General features: G+C 35.8%; 1 protein-coding gene across 2 annotated transcripts; it reads right to left on the bottom strand.

Moving 5' to 3' along the window:
• Positions 1 to 4,236: 4,236 nt before the first annotated feature.
• Positions 4,237 to 14,347, bottom strand: LOC128867912 (sterol O-acyltransferase 1-like). Of its 2 annotated transcripts, none has more exons than XM_054109526.1 (3): positions 14,132 to 14,347; positions 5,577 to 5,722; positions 4,237 to 5,507 (listed from the first exon to the last, which is right to left on the bottom strand). In XM_054109526.1, coding segments are annotated over exons 1-3 (1,158 nt in total). In that variant the 5' UTR covers positions 14,134 to 14,347; the 3' UTR covers positions 4,237 to 4,497. The 2 variants fall into 2 exon arrangements, with proteins under 2 accessions (XP_053965501.1, XP_053965500.1); XM_054109525.1 differs by lacking the exon at positions 14,132 to 14,347 and adding an exon at positions 9,265 to 9,591.
• Positions 14,348 to 15,529: the final 1,182 nt, after the last annotated feature.

Raw genomic sequence — 15,529 nt, 5'->3', positions numbered from 1 at the left:
GCAAACCTTTAATAATTGAATCATGGTTTAATTGTACTTTGTAGAGTTGTATTTATTTTACATATATTTATTGTAAAATAAGTATCATATAACTCTAGTATTTTGTAGGGTTGTGTTTATTTCAAAGCTTATCGTAAACGGTAAGAAAAACGCCGGAAAGCGCCGATTACCAAGAGCGCGCAGGCTTTTTATAGGCAAAGGCAATCCTGTTATAAAATTCAAATTTAGAAGTTGGAAAAGACATATGAATAGTAGTTATTACAATTTTAGGGCATTGCCATATAAGAAAAACTTTAAATTAAATCTCAACAAGTAGAAGGTACTGCCATATAGAAATAAATACATTAATAATTTATAAAATATAATATATAATAAGTATGCCACAACTTCCTTTTTTAATGCCTATTAACATTAAAATATGTGTACTTAGCCTATGAGATTCTCATTCATTCGCTTAATAAATTAAGTATTAGGATTGTCAAATTTGGATGAACGCGCTTGTGAGATATACTTCTTTTGGTGTTCCAACTGCAAATACAGGGGAATGTGTTCATTCCCCCTCATTGACAACCACCACAAATTTTGCGAAAGCATTCGTTTCGCCACACACATTCATCTCGCAACTCAGAACACTACTCTTATACACCAAACAATATGAAAAAATACCCGTGTGCCTTTTAATGTGCCTACTTTCATTTTTATTTAATGTTTTTATATAAGTACTTATAGGCAGACGGTCACACACAACGCATTTAACATAATTAGCACGACTGGAGTTTGTACCAAAGAACGAACAGTTTTTTTACACGTTTATAGTTTTTGAATTACGTACTTCTAAATGTGTCGAGTATAACTTTTGGTGCATGTGCATTTGGAACACGTTGTTTTAATTATTCTACATACATATTTAAATATTATACTTTACGTGCATTTATTATTTTTAGTAGTAGTAAATTTCTTGAATTAATTGTTATTTTGCTTTTGTTTTCCGTACAGCTGATTTTAAAGGCTCGAAATTCAAACAAAGTCTCATCTTTATAACTTTGTTTATGCATACATATACCTATGTGCTATGTCTATTAATTTGGCTTATTCAGAAAGAACCCGGCCGAGCGTCGTAATACATACATATATGCAGCCGCCGTAGCCGAATGGGTTGGTGCGTGACTACCATTCGGAAGAAAAAGTTTTTTCTAATAGCGGTCGCCGCCCGGCAGGCAATGGCAAACCTCCGAGTGTATTTCCGCCATGAAAAAGCTCCTCATAAAAATATCTGCCGTTCGAAGTAGGCTAGAAACTGTAGGTCCCTCCATTTGTGGAACAACATCAAGACGCACACCACAAATAGGAGGAGGAGCTCGGCCAAACTCCCAAAAAGGGTGTACGCGCCAATTATATACATATATGTATATTACCCAAATATTTCAATAGATTTAGCATAAGGCGATTGGGAAGGCCAATTCAACATTTCAATCCCATTTTGCTGTTTCCACTCTTAAACACCTTCCGCTACAATGTTTGGGATCTTAGTTTTTGTGTAAAATCCAAGGTTGGCTAGTTCTTCCAAACATCTTCGCAGCTGCCGGTAAAAATGTTTTTTAGTGAATTCTATTAATCACAACTGCATTCAGATTGGCGTTAAACACCAAAAAACTACCAAATTCCCTTTCCGGGAAACAGCGCCAAGGGACCTTAACTGGATACTTAACAGTTCGTTGAAGTCGATGATTGTCAGAAGTACACCAGGACCGACGTATACAACTATTCGCTCAAAAGGAAGATTCCTCCGTGAATTTGCCTTAACCCATGCAAGCCTTTTTCAATGTGCTCCGGAATTTGAGTTGTTCTGCTCGTTAAGGTAATCGCATGGTGTCTTTGGATATATTATCACCATTTTCCTTAAAACTGTTTCAGCTTCAGCTACAAACAAATGAATGTTCTTCTGATTTTGCTTAGGATAGGTATGTTTTTTTTTACCTTGTCCGGAGGAGGTTGTCAACGATTTTAAGTTCGGTATATCCTTCTACTATTTTATTTATAAACGTCTTCGACTTCTTCAAATATTTTGCTGCAGATGCACGTGACATTTTTGGACCTTTAGGGTAGTGCACAGGAACACAGCTTTAAAAATTATTATACAATAATAATAATAATTTTTTTTTCTCAAAAAATACTTACGTTTTACTCTGTTTTACTCACCCATTTGCACAAAATGGAAGGTTATTTAGAAATGTTTTTATTTTTCTTATTGCTAAATATATATGTATTTGATAGACTAAAATAGTTTGAATTATTTTATAATACTTAATTTGGGAATAAAATGGAATCAATCAATATCATATATGGGTACAGTAAAGGGTCAAAAAGAAACAAAAATTAAAAATTATGAAACGACTTCCAACCAATCTTGGTGGCGCGGGTTAACGACAAGTTTTGGGCGGTTCTGTGAAACTCTCCCCATTTCGATAGTGTACTTTCACACGTTGTGCGTCTGTGTTATTATCAACAACTGAATTAATTATCGACCTTGAACTACCTTCACAAAACTTTGGCCGACATAGTGGAGAGGATTTTGTCTTTATTACCATACGGTCTGCTTCCCACTATGGGAATGGCAATCGCTTCTCAGTCTATGGTAATCTTCTAAGTGAATTTCTGCAATGAAAAAGTTTTAAGAAATCCATTTGCCGTCCGAAATCGGCATACAGTTGTGGGCGTCTCCTTTTGTAAATCATCATTAACTGGCACACCAAAAATCTCTCTCCTTTTCTTCTACCTAATATCTTTTTTCTCTCTCGCGGAACGAAGATACCCAAAACCTTGAAATTTTACTCTCCATTCTCGCTTGTCCATCGACGCCTAAGAAGTTTCACTTCAATAATTCAATACGCGTACATATATTAATTACCCACTTACAAAACTTTGCGCCCGATAAACCTTTTTGTTTGATATCAACTTTTGATAAGGAATGGTGGTGGTGGTGGCGTCTGACACTGCGCAGATCCAGCACGAAAATGCTATTTTGATACCCCAACTTGTTGAACCGTTGCTTTTTAATAGTGCAACCATCTTGATTTGACTACGAATCTGCCTATGTCTATTTTCTTTTCTGCAATTTCTTTACTTAAATATTGAGAATTCGTTCAGTATTCTCTGTCGTAGAGTACCCAGACTTGGGCACTCACACAGGAAGTGAAAGACTGTTTCTTTAGATTCTTAGATTGCAGCTTCTGCATCTATCGTTATACGGCTGCCTCATCTTCCTGGCCTGGTCTCCCAAAGGGCAGTGACCGGTTATTGTTGTTGTTCAATTTTTAATATATATCTGCTCGTGGCTTTCTTAACAATTCGTCATCTCTGGATTTGTTGAAATTGGGCTAAGTTTTTAGTTATTTTGCAGGTATCCTTGTTAGTCCATCTGTCGACGGTCTGCTGCTGGAATAGCAAGGAAATCTGCATTTTGCGCACTCTTTGGGCATTCTATTTCTACTGCTTCGGATTTGTTATAGGACGCCCCCTGTCTTGCAAGTTCATCAGCGTTCTCATTTCCTGCTATGTTCATATGGTCAGGTAACCATTTAGAGTGAAGTCTCTCGTGCATTAAGTTCTTCTTTGCATTTTCCGACGATTTTGGAATTAGTTATAGGTGACTTTAAAGCTAAGATAGCTGGCTGCCTTACTATCTGACAAATACATACTTCCGATAGTTGTTGTGGATGGTTTCTAATTATCCTACAAGCTTCCCTTATCCCGAGAACTACTGTTTGAAAGATACTATTCCAGTTCCCCAGGCGAAAAGATTTGGAAGTTTTGAGGTCTTTCGAATATACACCGTCGTCGACGCCACAGTCCATCTTGGATCCGTCAGTGTACATGCAGTTATATTATTTATTTTATATGGAAGGGCTTTCTCCAATCTCCAACAATAATTCTCAACAGCATCTCAACTTAAAGGGCACTTTTTTAAAGTGGAGATTTTCTTCGAAATCAAGTTCAGAATTTAGTAATTCACCACTTGATCTCTCTCTCTCTCTCTCTGATTGTATCAAATAAAATATTTTATTTTATTTTGTAATTTTAATTAATTTTTTTATTTTATTCAGTACAATAAATTATTTTGATTAAAAATTAATTACCTAAACTTAAAAAAAAGATTAAAACTAATTTCATTTTCGACATTTAATTTATATGAAAACTGACAAGTTAATCGAAAAGTATCTACATTTACTCAGCAAACTTAAAAAAAATAAAAGTTAACAGACGAGTAGACTACGGTCCGAACCAAAATACCTGCCACTTTTTAATTAATTATATACATTGTTCTAACTAACATTTTTTATGGAAAATAAAATTGCAAGAAAAATATAAATGCTGCCACAAAGTTGCCAGTGACTCCTCAAATATTCCTCATCTTCAGCATAGGTTTGAGAAAATGGTTAATATAAAATGCTAAAGTTCGGCTTGACTTGAGATCTAAGGGCTTTTCAAACGTAATTGTTAGTTGTGATTTTTCAAGCAAGTCCATATGTGTGGTATTAATATGTCTACCAAATTTTCACTATACATCTTTGGACAATTCAGTTTCGCATAATACTCCATACAGTAGAGAGATACCTGCAGCGTCATGCCAAATACAATGAATACCCACAAAGTAACATTTCCCAGTCTACCATCGAACGGCACACACATTAGTACATAACCGAGAACTCCAAAACAAATATAATTTATTGGCAAAAATAATTGAAGCGCTAAACTAAACATTACTTCATGCATTATAGCGGAAATTGTGATGACAGTAAATGAGCAGACAAATCGGTTGGAACTGACATATGTGCAGATATCTTTATAAATGTATTCGTACAGCCATTCTTGTACTAAACAATTCCACCTAATCAAATAAACGCGATAGTTGGTAGCGGTCCACCAATTTGAGTAAAACCTGCGATCGCTGAAGTGAAGTAACTCCGCAAAAAAGTTTTGAATTGAATGCAATACCATAACCATAATCAGAACAAGAATCAGTGCACAGGGCAGCATCATTCCATAGAAATCTTCTACTATTTGTGCCCATTTTGGTGCTGTGGTTCCGAAGTCCTTGTAATAGTATTCTATGTATCGCTCATAGATGAAGATAAAGTGAAATGAGATAATGAAAATTTCTGAAAGCCGAGCCAACAGAAACGTCCATCGTATTGGCACTGTGCTGCGGGGATAGGAGTCACGATAGATTAAAGTTGGCGCGAACAAAAAGAAAACGTAATGGCCAATACTTGGTATATTCGTAGAATTGTTGGTGGGTGATTGAGAATTGCACGATTGTCCAATTGTTGTGCGTACAAATGCGTGAATTTTCATGAGGATTCGAACGGTTTCCATTAGTATGAAGGTAGCAGAGGCGAATGGTAGTCGGTAGAAAAGACAGCATAGGGCGCAAAGATAAAATCCCAGTAACAGAGCTATGATGTAGAACAGTAGGAATAAAGCATTTAAACACCACCTGAATATGCCTGTAAATTGAAAATAGTTTTAAAATGTTGTTCACCTTATTTTTCGATATTATGTGCGATTTTAGTTACCTTTGCTGACGAAAGAGTTTATCTTCGTCCAGAGCCGAACACCGAGATATACCAACAATGCAATTAAATTTATTAAGAACCAACAACCACAAGCATACTGTAATCCTCCAAAGCCTGCTTTTATAGTAAACCAACCGAGATAAATCCTGGAATGGAAAAAATGTATTTGTTTAAATATTGCAAAATTGATTGTGCATATAGCAATTTTTTATTGCATTTACACGTACTTTTGTATTTATCTACATGATTTTAGTCTTTATAAAACATTAGTTCGGGGAAAAAGAAATCCATTATTTTCTCAATTAGTCGATTCCGTTCAGGCATGTTTGATGTTAAAGATGCACCTCGCACAGACAGGCGATAAAACCGCAGATTAATAGAAGTTAATAGTCGCAGCATCGCCCAGGAGCTAAAGATCGATCATAAAAGAGTTTTAAACCATTTGCGTAAAATAAAAAATAAATAAACTAATGGATTTCTTTTTCCCAAACTAATAAATGTATATTTAATAAGCCACAATTCAAGAATTCACGAAAAACGCCCTCTCTGTTTTCGTGATATAATTAAATTTACTGACATTTTCACACTTTCGAAGTTATATTTTTGTTAATCAAAAATTAGAGTGTAAAAATGCATTCGTTAATTTATTGTTATTGAAATTTTTGGGGGAAATGTAAGAGCGGTATGAGGGTCGTGTGAAATGTCCATGCAAAGTCAGAGAGATAGCACTTATGGCGTGTATCGAGGTTATGTGTGGCTTGTAGCATCTCTTGGAAGAACACACACCAAGTTTCAGCCAGATCGGCATATTTCTTTGTGTCTGGCATTCGTTTGAATCGAGGAAGTCCAGTGATTTTTCTTTTCCATCACGACAACGCACCAGCTATCGCATCAACAGTTATGGTCGGAAAATTAATGGAAATAGGGTTCCAAGTCGTTTCACAGCCACCCTATTCTCCAATTACAATAAATGGCTGCCGAAAAAAGATATTATGCAAACGGGGAAGTGATTGCAGAAGCGAATGGCTATTTTTCAGACTTAGACAGATCCTATTATTCGGAAAGATCAACAATCTAGAACAGCGTTAGAGGAAGTGTACAAGCCAAAAAGGAGACAATGTCGAAAAATAAAAATATTATTGTATTTAAGTGGTTCTTATTTTTGGCCGGACTTGTCAAACCACTTTCGTATACGGCAGCCGCCGCAGCCGAATGGCTTATGGCGTGATTGCCCTAGGTCGTACTCTAGTTCAAAACCCGCTGTGGACATTAAACACCAAATGATGGCAAACATTATTTTCTTTTTTTTCGGTCTCAGCTTCGCCTTCCCGGTCAGAAAATTTCCGTTCGGTTTTGACCGAACTTTAGTTGAACATTTCTTTACATTATTTTATTCGAAAATTGTGTAAAATTTTAGTTTTCTAACATTTCTTGCAGCTAATGGGCAAACTGTTCAGTGCTGCAAGTTAGCTCTACTCGAATACCGGTAGACGGTGCCGCTGGTAAGGTGAAAATGAAAATGCCAATAGATATTGTTTTCACATTACGATATAAAATTTTTGAACTATGAGTATTAAATAATGAAGCCATGTACAAAAGTTTAGTACTATTTTTGCAAACGTGAGTACATGTTATCTGCCTTCTTTTGTCTATTTATTAATAAAAATTATGGGTTAAAAAAATCATTGCTTCTTTACAACTTGTTTACCCTTTAAAATGATCGATTCGGCTTCGGCTGATATTGGCCGAAGTTCGGTTGGGTTCGGTTCAGCTTTAAAATCGATATTCGGTCATTCTCTAATTTTTTCTAATAGCCCCTCAGCAAGTAATGGCAAACCTTCAAGAGTAAAATATTTCTGCCATAAAAAAGCCCTTCATAAAACAATCATCTGTTGTTCGGAGTCGGCTTAAAACTGTAGGTCCCTCCATTTGGGAAAGAACATCAACACGCACCTCACAAATCGGAGGTGGAGATCGGCTAAGCACCCAACAAGGGTGTAAGAAAAGTATATATGTATATGATAAAAATACTTTGTTTTTGGATCATTAGTTGCTTGCAATTTAGTTGTTTTTCCATCAAAATGAGGACTGTTAGTCAGCACGATAAATCCGGTAAATGAACTTATTTGCAGAATGCGCATCTCAAATATTGCGTTTATCAAGTAGTCTCTCTCTCCAAAGAAGGGCTGACCGCGATTGCATACCTCTGTTTTTTGCGAAAAGTTGTTAACACTGGTCTACTAGGGATCCCACGGCCTCCACTACCCTGCCGGGAATACCAACAGGAATGTGGATGCAGTAGCCGCGGGTGTCTACACACCAACTTGCCAATAATCTCAACAGCTTATTATTTCATGGTTTTGCTTAAAATTTTCGAATTACTCGTTTAGAAGGTCAACCTGCTTCATTAGCAGTTTGGGCATTATAAAAGTTCGAATTGAGCTGTAAACCTATTTTTGTCCGATCTGTGGATTGTCGAAAAATTATTGCTTTATAGAGAGTGGCCGAGTGCTTTATAGAGAGAAACCACATTAAAAACACGAAATTATTTTTGATCCATTTTTTTTTAAATAATAACATTAGCGTCAATATTTGCACAATAACTCACGAACTAATGACTAGAATATCATGAAATTTTAACAGCTGTCTTTCTAAGGTTAGTACTAACTGAAAGAGGGGTGAATGAAATAAAACTAGTGCCATCTATGTGCTAGGCCCGGGAATTTTCAGCCCATGTGGTACAATATATATAATTTTTCGTAAAAATCCGCAGTAGTTGAATATGTGGGTGTCTACTACCATCCGGAGAACGTAGGTTCGAATCTCCGTGAAACACCAAAATAAAGAAACAGTGTTTTCTGCTATCGGTCGCCCCTCTGAAAAAGCTTCTCATACAAAAATATCTGAGTTTGGAGTCCGTAGGAGTAGTGGGAGGAGCTCGGCCAAACACTAAAAAAGCGTATAAGCGCCAATTATAAATATATGTTTCACATCGGTGATGATTATTGCTTAGGTACATAAACTTTTCAAGGATATATGTTTTTTTTTGTGGAAGGCGTGAAATCAAATTTGTTTATGTACTGAATTTTAAGGCATGGGCTCTGTCTGTCCTTGGGCTTGGCTGCCGTTCTGGCGCGTCATTGAATAAACAATTACACATAATTTTATATAATTAACATTTCGGCCAAAAAATGTTATTTGTCCAAGCAAAAATATGTACATTTCTTTTGTAGATGAAAACGAAATCTGGCAATGCTGCTTGCTTGTTCTCAAAACTAACTCACTTCAGCTAACCCACTTGCTATGAAAGCCACCAGAAGACCGACAATCATTGCTGCTGTGCGCAGTTTTGTCCAACGGTAGCGATGCCCTTCGGGTTAGTGTCATATTACAAAATTTCTTTATGAGTTGCAAGGCCTACGTATAACACTTGGACGGTATTTTCTTTAACTCTGCAAACTTCGTTGCAAAATGGTGATACAATGTGCTTTAGATATAAGGCCATCAAAGCATGCCCAATATCATTATTTACGTTTGACTAACTCGACCTCGTTGCATATAGAGCATTACGATCACAATGTGCTTTGACCATTTTACAAAGTCACTCCTAGGAATTGAGAGTTTCAGGAGTCCCAAAAACACTTATAGTGCATATGAATTACTAATTAGTTGGATCTTGCATCTTTACCTTCCGTATTTGAAGTAATCGTCGCAAATGTAATATGTAATCAGAAAGAATGTCGCCACTCCAAAAATATTATATAACGTTTTTATATGTTCACTTTTATAAAGATCCGTTAAATACGAATCGCACGGTTTGAATACTTTTTCACGTAGACTCTCTGATTGAATTGGAGCAGACGCATTGTTATCTTTGGCAGCCGTATTCTCAACTTTAAAATCACATTTTTTAATGTCTATCACTGTTTCCCCGTTGGACCGACTCTCTTCAGAAACCATTTTCGGTTGCCTCCAGTAATCAATATTCAAATTCAAAATAAAAATCTCATATGTACGTATGAGAAGCGATCAAAACTACACTAAATTATGACGAAAGCGTTTAGATTAACAAAACTCTACTAAATAACTGATTTGCTAGACGCAAATTTAAAACTTTACAGCTAACAAAAATGTTTAAAGTTGCAAACGTAGGCATGCGCACGCACTTAAATTATTGTGTTAGAACAGACATTTAAGTAATTATAAATAGTTGTATTATAACAGCTTTAAATTGACCTTAATACAGACCATTTGTTTAGTATACGTACAGGGTGATTCACCAAGAGCGCAGATTTTCTTTTATAAATAAAATAAAACAATATTTGTTGAAGGGATTTTTTTTATTTTATTATGTTAGTTTTTTAGGCTATGGTGCTTATGCACCAAACACGATAACCATTAAATGTCAAAAAGGACTACTCTGGCAACACAGAATGCAAGTATTAAAATTTTCTATGACTTTTTGCCAAAGTTTGGGCTGCATATCATTTGCGCTTGAGATTTCGTTCTTCAGCTCTGGGAACATCTCTCACGTAGCTCAAGAGAGAAAAGTGCATTGGTATCAAGTCTCAAAATCTCGGCGGCCATTCGAACTCGTTGTTTCGTGAAATAATGCATTCTGTGAATTTCGTTCGCAATAGCGCTATTGCTTCATGCGCTGTGTTTCAAGTGGCTTCATCCTGTTGAAGCCACATATCCATCTAAGTCCATTTCATCTAATTCAGGCCATAACAAGTGTTTTATTATACCACGATAACATTCACCATTGGCCATAGCAGCGTGGCCGGCATCATTTTCAATAAAGTGCGGCCCTGTGATCCGCCAGCCAAAAACCAATTAAAACAGTGACTCGTTTTAGATGCATTGTTTTTTATTGAATCACATTTGCATTTTTGTACCTCAATAAATAAATAGCCTTTACGTTAGATCAACTTAAAAGAGAAATTAAATTAAATTAGTAAGTACTGGAAATCGCCATAGCGGGATTGGAAGGTGCGTGATTACCATTCGGTAGCGCCTGAGGTCGAAATCCGCTGAGTACACTAAACACTAAAGTGATGAAATAGCCCTCGCCCCTCGGCAGGCAACGGCAAATCCATGAAAGTATTTCTGCCATGGAAAAGCTCCCCATAAAAATGTTGAAGTTAAAAAAAAAATTATTAATAATAATTTCTCGAAAATCCCTGAGTGGTGCTATTTTTTTATATAGGTACATGCTTATGTGCACAAATGTATTATAATTTTTTTCCGACTTACAGCGCACGTTCGATAACGTGAACTAATTCAAAACAAGGCAGTTCACGTTAACAAAAGTGTTCACGTTTTGGAATGCCCAAAAAGACTAAGTAAATATATTTTTTCACATTTAAATCCAGATTTTATTCTTGTTTTCGTTACATATTAATTGAAAATTAAGTCATACGATGGTTTTATTTAAAAAAACCAGTCATCTTTTTTTGTATCTTCTGTTTTTTTAAAACTTGAAGCACAGCTTTCTCCCTTAACCGTCTTAGCACACTCATATCATTTTGATCGACGTCTTCATGACCAGCCCATATTAACGCCTTGTTGAAAATTGCAACTGCTTCAGTCGGCTTAATTTTATCCAGTTGCTCTGATACGCTGTCATCATCGGATTCGTCCTCTTGTTGATGATCGTCATCTGCATTGCCCTCCTCGATATCTTCGTTCCATTCATGAATGGCTAGTAACGTGAATTCAATCTGAAATTTTTAATAAAAAAAGTTTTTTTAACAACCCACATACATATCTTTGACCATATCTGCGAACACGAACGAACCTCAGGATTTAAACTACTAAGGAGATCGACGGTGTGCTCAACAAGGTGCGAAGTTCAAGTTCCCATTTTTCTTTTAAAACCGCCAACGGAACATTATCTTCGGGGTCATCATTGTTTACTGCAAAATTTAAAATACTGTTCCAGCACTTAGCTAATGTTGCTTCACCAACACGAAACCAAGCCGCATCCAAAAGATTTAAAGCTGTTTTTAAGTTAATTTTTTTCAACGACTCGAGCAAATCAGACTTTGCCGCTGCTATTGAAGCTAGAGGCCTGCTTCTGTGAGTGATTTTTATTGCGTTCTGATCCATCGATTGAATGAGGGGAGTAACGTTTGGTGGCATAAACATTACCGAAATTTGCCCATTTCGCGTTGTCAGTTCAGCTTCTTTTGGGTGAGAAGGTGCGTTGTCAATTAGGAGGAGAGCTGGTAAGGCTTTCTCCTTTAGAAACGATTTAACCTTAAAAAACAACCAGTTAACCTTAAGAATTGGGCAAAACTTAAAAAGAATATTCACCTGAGGAACAAATGACTCATGAAACCATTGCTTGAAAATAGCCGACGTCATCCAGGCGGATTTCGAGCTCTTATATTCGGTGGGACACTGAATGTTTTTAAAGCAGCGTGGATTCTTCGCCTTTCCAATTACCAAAAGCTCAAGCTTGTGGAATCCAGTGGCGTTTGAACAGCATAAAAACGTGATTCGCTGCTTCTCGGACTTTACCCCTGGGGCTCTCTTCTCCAAACTTGACGCTTACGTTTTCTCTGGCAAAAGTCTCCAGAATAACCCCGACCCATCAGCATTACTCCAATTCGGCCATTTTAGCTTTAAGTCTTTCTTTAAAGGGATCCACTAACTGAGGTTGCGAAGACAGTTTTTCGTCTGCTATTTTAAGAAGACGAATACCGTACCTCTTCTTGAATCCTTGGAGCCATCCATCACTAGCGAAGAAGTTTGCTTCATTTTCTTCAAATTTTGCATGCATTGTTTTTACCTTTTCTTTCAACATTAGAGCACTTACTGGCCAGTTTTTATCTCGCATTCGGATAAACCAACGATAAAGAGCTCTCTCCATTTTGGGCAACTCTGAAGAACGAAGTGTTTTTCTATTTCCAGGTCCACAATGTGTTGTTTACGCATTTTAAAATCACTTTCTTTTTCGCTTTAATGTTACAAATTGTTGATTTAGCAACATTATATTTCTTTGCTAAAATCAAGACTGATGAGACTTTTTTAAAAAGCCGAGAATTTTAGAAGCATAAGACGAAACACTCTTTGCAAAACCAAAACCGCGACTGAAATATTTTACTCCTTACATGCAATTACGAATAAAATGCCTATTTTATAATTAGGGATTCCCCAATTTCAGAATTACTTGAGATCAATGTAAACTACATTCAAATAATTGTAACGTTGATTGTTCAGGTTATAAAGCTTTTTGGGTTTGTCACGTTTTCGAGTAGTCAATGCACAAAAATATCTGTTCACTTGGGGTGTTCACGCTTTAGAGCGTTCACGTTATCGAGCGTGCGCTGAATTTCAACAATGCTACAGAACTTATGCGAATAATTTCATTTAAGATCCTATAAGGTTAATATTCAAGGTGCATATTAGCACTGGAGTTGCAAAATTAGGTATGGGTTTTTAGTTAAAAAGTTAGGTACTTCTTTTACCTATGTACATAATTTTGATAAAATCTGTTGAATTTATGTGTTAAGTTATTATTTCATTATGTCAATACTATTATGATATACTCGTACAAGTACAATGTATTATGGAAACTGCAGGTGAGCTCGAACATTACGTGCGGTCCAACGATCAAAACACTAATTATTTATTGCAAAATGACAAAATAACAAAAACAAAAAAACACACATGAGCAAACATGCTTGACCTAATTACATGGTACATGCATTCATGTGTAGTTGTTTTACAATGAGAGCAAACCGTATGATATCGTGATGTACGATGCGATGCTGAACTTTGCAAAGAAATACTCATACATCTGAGTACATACATACATATTAAGGCGTTATTAAACGTTTAATAGTACTTTAAATAAAACTATATATAAATTTTATTACGAAAAAGCACGTTTTTCACTTATTTATTAGTATAATGTAGTCAATTATTAAAAAAAACATAGTTCTTGCATAGGGGCAAGTAAAGAGCAACGCCGACTGAGAGAAATCGAGAATTTAATGAAAATACATATGAGTGTATGTATGTAACTCATTCTGCAGTGCAATACAGAATTATAAGATGTAAAAGTGAAGAAACTTAATGATCGCGAAAAACGCATGATTTTAAACGCATGCTAGCCGTAGAACTTAATAAAATGTTAAAGAAAAATTTTAATAAAGGGGTTTATGCAGTTTATGAAGCATTTCGAAATGTGTTAATAAAAATTAATTGCGTGAAAGATGCCTTTTTATCAGACAGAAAAACCAGAGCTTACGCATGAAATTTGCCACTGAACATTAGTTATATGTGTGCATGTATGCATGTGGGTGTAGACTTCTGGAAATCTGTAGAATACATACACTGCATCAAAAATTTTAAATGCATTACCTGCTTCAGTATAGAAAGTATGACATCGGTTGAATTAAGGAATACAAACAAAAATATTTTTCACAATTAATATTCATTCTTTAATGATGAAATAGCAATACGACATCTTTGACGTTTTCTAACAGTTTTCTTTTTAATTTAAGTACACCTTGTCTTGTTTAAATGAAGCTCAACATACTTACATATTCCGCAAAAATCATACAATGCTTGTTTCGGTGAATAAGTGTACACTTATTCGAAGTTTCTACCGTTGTTATTCAGTGCATTTTTTACTTTACATTATTAAACTCCCCTGGAGAGTCAGCCAACTAAAACGCAATCCGGAGTGCCGGTTCGTATACAAAAATTGATTGTATGATTGAAAACCGAAGAAAAGAGTTACGGTAAAATATCAGCAATTGTTGACAGACCACGTGCTATCATCCAATCGGTCGTTAAAACATATGAAAAGAATGGAACGTTTAAAAGGGCAGGTAGAGGACGAAAAACAATGTCATTAGAAGGACGTGCGAGTAATCTAATGAATGGTTTGAGAGATGGGATAAGATTTTTATGGAGAGAAGCGAGTACTACGTTGTGGAAGGAGAATCCCACTCCTAAGATCAAAGATGGTGGCGATCATGTAATAGTTTGGGGCACAATGGCAGCCAACTGAATAGAAAATCTTACATTTTTGGAATATACTGAGGATAGGTTTGAATACTTATCCATTTTAAAAGCTGATTTAAAACTATGCGCCGAAAAGCTGTGTCTCTGCATTTTAATGTGGTGCAAGACAGTGACCCAAAGCATAATTCTGCGCTTATACGAACTTATTTGCTTTACAATTGCATTCGTGAGATATTTTGAAAAATAGGAAAACATTCAATTGCAACAGGAAGCAATTGAATCGGATTATTGAAAAAATGGCAAAATATTTCTCCAGGCAACACAAAAAAAGGTAGTGTTTTCTATGAAAAGTCGACTTAAAAGTGTATTTTATGCAAAAGGATATCACACATCCTATTGAAACCTTTTTAATTATGAGTAACCATGCATTTTTCCCACCGTATTTACAATTTTTTGATGTAAGATATTAAAGATAATTAATTTTGCGTTATTTTTGTTATGAATAAATTAATTTTTTTATTGGAGTGTTTGTTATTTTTGAAACTTACATGTAAGAAAGGAATGCAATAAAAATTGTCAGGGTAAATCTTTTTATACCAAAGTTGCTGTGTTTTGTTTCCTAAAGTTGCTGCTGTATTTAACATTTTTTGATGTAGTGTATAATTAAATCACTACCTTTTGTATTTATTATTATGCACTGATGGAAGCAATTATAAAATAATTTAATTGGATCGGGTGGAAAATGTAATGTCTGTAGAAAGCCCAATATTGGATTTGAATCGAGGCTACTCTGAAGCATGGAGATGATTTTGTGATGGTGTGCGAGCTTGTTTTAGTCACAGGTCTCGGGAATATTCATTTTATCGAAGCCAACGTAGCCGCTGGATCTTTATTCGCTGCGCTATGTCTATGTCATCGTAAAGCTCATACAGCTCATCGTTCCATTGCCTGCGATATTCGCCGATGCCAAC

Source organism: Anastrepha ludens, chromosome 6, assembly GCF_028408465.1.
Source record: "Anastrepha ludens isolate Willacy chromosome 6, idAnaLude1.1, whole genome shotgun sequence".
Lineage (NCBI taxonomy): Eukaryota > Metazoa > Arthropoda > Insecta > Diptera > Tephritidae > Anastrepha > Anastrepha ludens.
This window is presented reverse-complemented; position numbering and strand designations above follow the sequence as displayed.